The sequence below is a fragment of the Chaetura pelagica genome, unplaced genomic scaffold (assembly GCF_000747805.2).
Source record: "Chaetura pelagica isolate M959 unplaced genomic scaffold, ChaPel_1.0 scaffold141, whole genome shotgun sequence".
In the NCBI taxonomy this organism is placed as follows: domain Eukaryota; kingdom Metazoa; phylum Chordata; class Aves; order Apodiformes; family Apodidae; genus Chaetura; species Chaetura pelagica.
Window position 1 is genome coordinate 550,733 of NW_009952059.1, and position 10,148 is coordinate 560,880.

Sequence of the window (10,148 nt, forward strand, 5' to 3'; positions counted from 1 at the left end):
AAATAATTTTAGCATCCCCATGGACACTCAGAGACACTGTTGGAATTTTATTAACAAGTATCTCTGAGCAATCTTATTTGACTTTCTGATCATCTGTCAAACTAAAAGGAGTTTGCTTAGCAGTTGGAACAACACGGAATGTGTTCTAGTGGTGATAATGAGGCAGTAGAAGCACCATTAACCACTTTAATAAGGACAATAAAGGTACTTGCTGCTCATTAAAATGAAACAACATGTTAGGGCTCAAACTGTTTGCATCTTCTTCATCAAAGAATTGGAATGAAAGCTCTTTAATGACATTGTTTTCTCTCTGTTCTTGTAAGACCAGTTTATCATGGGGAGGAGGGTAGGTTATTTGAGATAGCAGAGGTTCCTGTTTGCCTCCTATGACTCTAAATCAGAGTCAAAGTAATAAACTCTACTCTAAAATCTCCATCCCATATATTGGCTAGGATTTGTAGTGCTCGATCATAGTGGAAATGTTGAACTTTCCCTGCATCAAATAAAGAATTGATGCCTTTGAAATATTTCCTTGCTATTTATGTATTTTTCATTATCACTAGAAGACCTGAACTCTATCCTTCACTGACCTTGTTTCTCTCAAGGGAAATTTTTAAACTTACACAAAGTCTGTACAAACGACCACTAGTTAAATTAATTATTGTTGGCTTTTCCCAGCTGTGAGTCCATTTGGTTCTCATTTTCCAACTCGTGACTTTCTGTGAGCAGAGTTTGCAGTAGCACTGACACCATCCTCTTGAGAAAAGCCTGACAACTGCTTTTTCATTAGTAGAACTATGGTAAATATGCTATAAATCATTTTACAGGGTGTTATCCCGAGGCCTTGTTTCACTGAATTGTCCATAATTGTCTATTAGGCCTCCATTTCTGTCTCAGAATCTAAAATCCTTAAAATCCTTAAAACTGGGAAAAAGTGATGAGGGGGACATTAATTTTAGTTGAAGAAGGAGGTTGTTCTTTCCAATATCTGATTACATTTAGAAAAGAGAGGTTTGTTGCTACATATACGTTTTGAACAAAGGTGATTTTTGAGTGGTTCATAATGCACTGTATCTGGAACAGTCACTTGATTTGATTGCAATTGTCAACATTTGGTTTTATATTGATTCTTTTACTTGTTTACAGCAAGTATATTGTGCATACTGAGAGGACCCCAGAACATTTTTTTTCAATTGAGTGATGATCTATGTTAATTCATCACTTACCAAAATGCTCATACACAGGCAAGGTTTTGACCCCAATGCTTCTGAGTGTTCCAGAGTATATACAGCCCTTTGCTGAACTACATTTAAGTCTTGATAAGGACATTAAAACTTTTTATTTTATTTTAATCTAGACACAAATAAAAAAACCCTCATATAAGCAAACTATCTTCAGTCAGATTATGACATTATGCTTTAACTTGATCTAATGGACAATAGAGTGTCCCACTGTCTCTGGATCAGCCTGAGGGAAGACTGTAAATCTGCCTCATAATTAACTACCCTTATGGAGCAATATAATACCCTACATCAGCTTGATAGTTTATTTATGTTTATAAAATGTGTTGGTTTTTTAGATTAATTATTACTCTGTAAAATGCAGAAAGTTTATTTCAGGTAATTAAAACCTATTAATATGTTTAGGAATTTTTTAACAAAGCATGTTTATGTATGTTCATTCTATGATTCTATGATATGATGTAAAAAGACATAAGCACCTCCTGCCTTTGATGGAAGCAGAGGTGGGGCTGGTGTGAGCATTTGGCCATCCTGTCAATATTCTTAGTCAATGCAGCTCTACAAAATCAGCTACATCTGTGTGGCTTTTCAATATTCCTGAAAGTACCAGCCTTGAAAACGCAGTAACTCAGGGGATCCCAGAGCAGTTTGGAGCAGAGCAGGTTGGCTGACATTGGCTGTGATATCATTCCCAGATGTACCAATTAGTTGGTGGTGCTTGGAGGGAGAGAGATTGTTCTGAGGGCACCTATGGGTATTGTGTTCCTGTACCTCTGCAGGTCTAATTACATACGGGCTGGAAACCAACTCACAGATACATATTTATACAAAAATGCATTCTCATTTCTGAAGAGTTCTTAGTTAGTTATTGTTATGCCAGGGACATTAGTCTGTCTTTTACAAAATCCAGAAATGTATTCCAGCTGCATAACTCCCAGAACAAAGAAAACGTTTGGTATTCCAACAGAAGAGCACACCCCTACCCACAGACACAGGAAAGCTAGAAAGTGAAGCAGTAGCACATAAAAGGTGGAGGCCCCACCTTTAATGTTATCCTTGTTCAGCTGGAGGCAATCTGTGGATGATAAAAGACTTAGTGAACCCATAATGTGATTTCCTCCCCTTAAAAGAGCTTTTTAAGAAGTACCACAGATTGTCTTCATCTCCTCATTAGCTTCCTTTTTCCACATTTCTTAGTACCCATTTTAAAGGGCTGTTTTGGCTTTAAAACAATGCTTATTTAATGTACCATGTACAGTATCCAGTGGCTAAGTTATCACACAAAAATGAATTCATGACCTAAATGACACTGGTGAAAAAGATCAGAGTCCAAGATTTATTTTTTTTTTCTAATTTTCCACCAGTAATATTGAAAGAGGGAATTTTTGTGGATACAAAATGAAACATTCAATTCTTTGCACCTACACTGAGCACCAGTCCTTCACTTCTCTTCCATCACTTTGGGACAGACAGCTTCTGGGCAGATGCTTCATTAAACTAGTTTCAACTCCTTTGTTCCTATCAGAAGGAGCTTTAGGTAATGATGTGTTGTGCCCAGGTGTGCACTGCCAAATCATTTTCCAAATCATTGCTACACATGTCTTTCAGCTGGTTACACTGCACATGGCTGACTGATACCTGAAGAGCCTGGTTGTACTGGCACAGATTTCCCAAGAGGGCTTTGTTTAAAATTTTATTTCCCCTATCAGCCATAAAATTTCAAGCTGCATTTTAGAAATTAAACCCAGTCAGACAAGTCAGATTTAACTTTTACATTTGCAGGGTTTTGTCATTTTCAAAAGTATAAGATAAAGTTTGGAAGAAAAATAAATTCAGGCATTATCCAAACAAATTCTTCTGAGATGCATTCAGTTCTAAGAATGAAACCAGAAACCACAGGTTGCCAGCTGGACCACTGACAAGTATATATTATACCCTCTGCTCAACGTAAGTTTATCCTTCCTATTGAGAAGAAAAACACTGGTAACACTGACTGAAAGAGCTAACAGTTATTATACAGTTTTCCAAGGCAACTTATTTCCTTCTGGTCCGGTTGTCCATGACTGTGCTCCAGTAGTCATGGGAATGTCCATCCACAGTCAGTTTGTGATGCCGATCGCCATAGACTGGGTGGTTTCATATGGTGCCTTGAGTTGGATCATCCTTTAGGAAATGAAGTCACAGAGAACAAGGTCAGAGGGTAGAAGGGAGCCTGGGTCTTAATCTGTGCCAAGTAACAGCCATTTGATAATGACATAGCTAATGTCAGCTTTCAGTGATCCCTTCTAAAGCTTTAAGGTAGGACATTGATGAGTGAAGTTCCCTGTCTGGAAAGGACACTATAGAAAACAGTGTGGGACAGTGAATTAATTTAAAAGAGTGCTAAGTAATGCTGACTTGTGTTCCTAGTCCTCATACTAATTTTGTCATGACCTTGAATTTTACAGTAGAAGCTAATAACTTTTATTGTATGGTATTGAAAGATGAGGATTTCTTATTCAAAATTATAAACTGTAACTTATCTGACCATTACTGCAACCTTGAGCTAGTCTACTCTTCATCACCACTGTACTGAATGTAGCTTTTTATTTTTGCATAATGATTTGCAGAGATTTTCTTTTTAAAAATGCAGTCTTTATCCTAAATGGTTCACATTTAAGAATAGTCTTAGAAAATGCTGAAGCTGAAAGGAGTATAGCAGTTCTGAAGACCCTAACTGAACCTTTCAAACTTAGGACAGGAAAGCAATTTCATTCTGTGTGTACTTTCTTAAAAACATGCTGTTTTAAAAGCTAGTGTGCAGGATTCCAAGTTTAAGTTGTTATTACTTCCTCCTTATACCTCTCTTGCATTTGATTTTTTTTTCATTGTTGAAGAAAAGCCTGCATTGAAATTATAAGAACTTTGTAATTTCAAATTATATATTATGTTACCATGTATGTGCTAACTGGGTACCTTGTGTCATATATGAGACTTGGTATGTTCCAGGCATTAATACTGACAAAATTATCTTCCCCAGTTCACTAGATAATACCTTATATCAGGACATCCTGCAGAGAAGAAGCTGAAGATAGACAGTATTAGCTCTGAAACAGATTCAAAATCAGTGAATGCACTGCATATAAAATCACTTGAAAAATCAATGGAATGAAAAGTCTGTGTAATAAGAATATTTTAAACTAAATGCAGTATATCTTTACTGTTCAGTGTTTGAACAAAATTATATCCAGCACTGTGATGTGACCTTAGGCAATGGACACTCCTGGGGAATTAACTTTTTTTGTTTTATTTTTTCTGTGTGTTATCCTTTGCTTGATCCTAACTTGATCCTTAATACAAAGAGCATATAGTAAGAACTAACAGAATAATTCAGTGTTTCACACTCTGGGATACTTCAAGGCCTTCCTGCTAATTTGCAGAAGTACCAACAAAAAGATGCTTCTGTTGGTTGTTTCATCCCACCTGCCAATCTGCAGAACAAAGAAAGAAGCAACACTGTATTTAACCCAGAACCATTCATGATGTTCCTTTCTGAATTATTTCAGTGATTGATCCTGATTCTTTCCTTACATTTCTCAGTTTTACAGGAGATTCTAAGTTAGCTTCCAGCATGCGGTACGTGGAGACCCAGTCTATGCAGATTGGTGCTTCGTATATGATACAGTTCAACTTGGTGATGGGCTGCAGTCAGGCATTTACGCCTCATATGGACAACCAGGTGAAACTGGACTACTCCACCAACCATGGTCTCACATGGCATCTTGTTCAGGAGGTGAGGCTGGCAGCAAAAACCTTTCTCTTCCATAAACTCTTTATACAGAGATCACTTGAAATACAGTTGTGGCATTGAACAAAGGCACACGTTTTTCTCATTCCCCTTTCTATAGCCAAATTCTCAGTTGGAATCAGTCAAAGTGACTAATGGAAGTATTTTAACTGTTTTTCATTATATTTGGAAGAAAGGTATCTGTGAGACTGTAACACAGAATTGTGACCAAGTCTGAGAAAAGAACTGGGGGTCAGTTAGACAGAGCTACAGAGTAATGGCCAAGATCTTTCCTGCACTGTTGCTTTGTTTTTCAAAGCAAAATGCATCTACTGTTTCCTGGCATTTAAACGGATAGAAATTCCTTCTGCCCTTGTGCGCAGCTATTTCGCAAATGGAAAGCACATTCCTTCGGGGGATTGTTATGTGGAGCCTTTCATCTCCCATCCCTGGTTCAAACACAGTCCAGGGCCGTAATGACCCGGCTGTTTCCCCATGTCTGCTAGAAGTGCAAATAGCAGCGTTGGCTGCTCTTTCCCCCCGTGGCTCAGCCCTGTCTCAGCACTAACACAATAGCACATTTGGCTATTATTTGCGCTTTTGTTTTCCCTCTTAGATGGCAAGCTGGGCTTTCCCTGGCCTCGGGATGAACTACCCAAAGTTCAGAGGGTGTCAGGGAACTGGTGCCTTTCCACTGCCTGCTCTGTAGGTTCAGAGAGGGACTGGAATGTCCAGTCCCACATCTTCTGTGAGCAATGAAAGCATTGCCTTGTTACCTTTTGCCATAGAATCACAAGTGTTTGCCATGTTTACCTTGGTGGGCAGACTAGAGAAATGGCAGTAACTGAGTTTTAAAACTTTGCTAGTACAAGTAATGCTTTCTTACCTTAAGCAGAATTTAGAGGAAAGCTATAAATACTGTATTTCAAACAATGTTCATGTCTTTTACACCTAACAGGCATCATCATGGTGTCCAAGAATAGTTCCCAGTGGTAGGTGTTTGGGCTTTGTCCTTGCCATCAATGGAAGATCAGTTGCCTTCACATTTTAGCACTCTTCTCTCAGTGGAACTGAGTTCAGAGAGAACTTGCAGCCGAATCATTTTTCTCAACACCGCCCATGTTGCTATGATAAAAGAGTAATAGAGAAAGCTATTTGTAGTACATTTCAAGGACAGAATCTGGCAAATACACAAAACACTAATTAATTAAAATGTTTGAAAGTTTTGTTTGCTTTGCACAGACCGATCAGATCCTGTTTTATAAGATCTTTTAAGGAAGATGAATCAAAGAAAAATGTTTGAAAATTGCTGGAAAGGAAATTAAGCCTTTGGAAAGCCTACTGAAAAAACCAACAACAAAACAAAACAACAAAACAGAATTAGCTATCAGATTTTTCTTTAATACTCTAAGATATCTGTGCAATAAATTTATCTGTAAAATAATATATTCTGCCCTTCTTAAAATTTAATATATAGCTATTACTGTATATTTTAACTGTATAAATAGTCTTAATTGCTTTAACTACTGTCGAGAATCACTGTTTCATGGCAGTAAAAGTAGGCTACCTGCATAGGCCTGTCCCAAAGGTCCTGCTTCTGCCTGACACCACATATGGGGATGAGCACAGCAGCAAACAGTGAAAGGCTTTTGGAGACGTAGGGATGGTCAGAAGGAGCTGTGCTGTCAGAGCAGTGGCAGAAGAAACTCTCTGAATGGGTGGCCAGAGAAGGAACAGATGGGTTGGTAATAGCATTAAAGCCCTGCTTTAATACCTCATCAAAACCACAGCACAGAAGTTTTGGGTGCTGTTTTGGCAGTATATAAATAAATAGATGGAATATTGCAGAAAAATGGGGTCACATGGGATGGCAGGTCCAGAAAACTGTAAGAAGCTGGGATAATGGACTGCCTTTATGTTTAGTATAAATAAGACATGATCATGATCATGAAAAGAAAAAGGAAAATCTGGGGAACAGACCCCATCAGAGTTATATACAGAAAGAATCATAGAAGGAGGAAGGGGGAATTTATACTATTTACTGTAGGTGTCCAAGGCAATACAGCTGCAGAGCATGGTAAGGGCCTCTGGAAGCCACTTCAGTAGAACAGAATTAGGAGCACTTGCGTGCCTCTGAAGGTTCCTCCTGCTACTTACTACTGCAGATGGAGGGAATGAAGTGAGCCAGCACCCCCAGGTTCACAAGTGGGTTTCTGAAATTACTGCAATAATGGTCTGGAGGTCACTTTTGCAGACTTATTCCACAGTGGACTTGCAGACTTACTCCATAGTCAGCACTGGATGCTGGAGTGAGTATAGTAAAAACAATGAGATAGACACCCTCGTGGAAAAACTAGTCACTAATGCTAAATACATGCCTTTTAATGAGTCATGTGATTTTCTTCTATCCCTAATTTTACTACTGTTAGTTTTCGGATAATGTTTTTGGATCAGACCAAGTTTTTTCTGGTTCTGTCTCTTCTGTTGCAACATCTGGACACAGGCAAGCTCCTGGTTCTGTGCATGTTTAATTCTTCTCTTCCCTGTTCTGCTTCATCATTTATCTGGTTTTGAAATATTTTACTTCAAGGAATGTCTTCCAAGTATGCCAAGCTGCCAGGAGTTTACATCAGCAAGTATTTACCACTCCAGTGAATTTACTCAGTGGAGAAGAATCACTGTCCTTTTACCACAGAAAACCTGGTGAGCATTTTGCTTTGTTCTTGTTGGTGGTTGTGGTTGTTGTTGTGTGCAGCTAGTTCATATATTTTTATACACCTATGGCAAAGATCAAGTGCTCCACTCAACTTGGTGGGTGGGGTGCCAGAGTACCAGGGCTGCCCAGTTGCAGATATTTAACATTCAATGCCTTCCTTGAATCATTAGAGAGTGAAATGCTGATGAAGTCACCAGAAACTATTGTTTAGGATTGTTTTTAATAGATACACTGACTCTTCTAATAAAGTTCATACCATTGAAAAAATAGTACTTGTCTGTAAATGGCCCACTGCAGGAAGGCTTTATTTGGATTGTTACTTTTTATTTTGCACATTCCTTATTGTTTACATCTTCACACCAAAGCCTTGTATAAACAATAACTAATGATTCATTTCTGGGAATTTTTTACCTCTTGTTTCTTTGTATAGCATGTCTTCAAAAATAACATTCTCTTCTACAAAAAAAAAGCAACAAAAATTGTCAAAAGCACTACCCTATTCATCTTATTATAATCAAACTTGCTTTTCCTGCCCTAACATGTTTATTTACTTAACTGATTTTTTTTCTTCCATTATTTGTTTTTAAAGCTTCATTATAACATAGAAATAAAAGTTTACATAAATCTCAATAATCTTCAGGGCTTCCTCCATTTGAGAATTAAATTATTCTAATTAGTTACACCTTGCTTATGTTTGACCTGAATGAATCACAGCAATTTTAACAAGAGCTTGCTCAGATTCAGTTACCGTTCTATCTCCCTGTCCTTCATAATTTTTCTGCACTCTCCACAGACTCAACACAATCTATTTCTATCAACCACCCCACAGTAATACCTTCTTTCAACACACTGGTCAATTTTACTGTGTAGACTATATTCAGAATTTCCTATTTCCAGGCAAAACACTAGGGGCAAATATTGAATCCTTAAAGCACATCAGGTCAGATAATGCTAAATGACACAAATAAGGCTAAAAATAACTGCTCTGTACTTAGTTATAATGCACTACATTTTACATGCCATTATATGCCACCAGCTGTAAAATCTGTGGCTCACATTGGCAGTTAGGAGTTTAAAAAGCAGCTACAATTTTGCAGGATTTACTCCAAAGTAGGCTGTTATTTTAAAATTTATTTAGAATATGTATACTGTACTCAGAGTTTATTATACACTGTATAGTTTATATTAATGCCAGTGTTGTGAGCCTTTTTTTCTTTAGGATCTAATATTATTTTCCTCAGCATATGAGGTGACAGAAGCAAATAATTCCATTTTAATTTAGGAGACTGTGGGGAGAAATCATGAGGAAATAATAGCCAGATTCCTGCTTTATGCTGCTCACAAATCATAAATATTTCACACTGTCTTGTATCTGAGGGATTCCCATCTGTTAGCAGAGTTTTGTTTGTAATTAAGGTACAAATTACCACTGAACATTACTTTGCTTTTCATAAAACATGTTTTCAGTATGCCTATGTTGCTCTATGGCGTAATCAGGGTGGAGAGAAAGGACAACTGCATGTTCTCCACCAAAAGCAACCCAGTACACCCGATGCAGCTCAGCTGCTTTCCCTCTTTCTGTTCCACCAGGAAGGAACAGACTGAGGACTTGTTCTCTCCTTTGGGTTATGATTGGAATAAATTTATTTATTTATTTACTTATTGTGTAAAGTTATATAACTTATTGTATAACTTACTGTGTACATTGCAGATAGAACTAACACTAGAGGCAATATAGGCCCACTGCTGAATGAGGTGGGTGCCCTGGTGACAGAGGATATAAAGAAGGCATAGGTGCTGAATGCCTTCTGTGCCTCTGTCCTCACTGCTGCAGATTCTCCCCAGGAGCCCCTGATCCCTAAAGCTCCAGAAGAAGTTGGGATGAAGGAAGAGTTTGCTTTGGTAGATGAGGATTGGGTTAGGGATCAGTTAAGCGATCTGGACATCCATAAATTGATGGATCTGGATGGAATACATCCATGGGTGCTGAGGGAACTGATGGAGGTCACTGCTAGGCCACTCTCCATCATCTTCGGTAAGTCATGGGCAACAGGAGAGGTGCCTAAGACTGCAGAATAGCAAATGTCACTCCAGTCTACAAGAAGGGCAAGAAGGAGGACCCAGATAACTATAGACCAGTCATTCTCACCTCCATCCCTGGAAAGGTGATGGAACAACTTGTTCTTGGTGCTATCTCTAGGCATATCAAGGATAAGGGGGTCATTAAGAGCAGTCAACATGGTTTTAGCAAGGGGAAGTCATGTTTGACCAACCTCATAGCCTTCTATGAGGAAGTTACTAGGTGGATAGATGATGGTAGAGTGGTAGATGTGGTTTATCTTGTAAAGCATTTGATACGGTCTCCCACAGCATCCTCGTAGATAAACTGAGGAAGTGTGCTCTTGATGGTCAGGTAGTGAGGTGG

General features: G+C 38.4%; 1 protein-coding gene across 1 annotated transcript in view; it reads left to right on the forward strand.

Moving 5' to 3' along the window:
* RELN (reelin) overlaps positions 1–10,148 on the forward strand; it is a 257,122-nt gene that overhangs the window by 163,215 nt on the left and 83,759 nt on the right. Inside the window, exons 22-23 of the mRNA XM_010004142.1 lie at positions 4,821–5,013; positions 7,598–7,710. Of these exons, the coding sequence (XP_010002444.1) occupies positions 4,821–5,013; positions 7,598–7,710 (306 nt within the window). The remainder of the gene's footprint in view (positions 1–4,820; positions 5,014–7,597; positions 7,711–10,148) is intronic.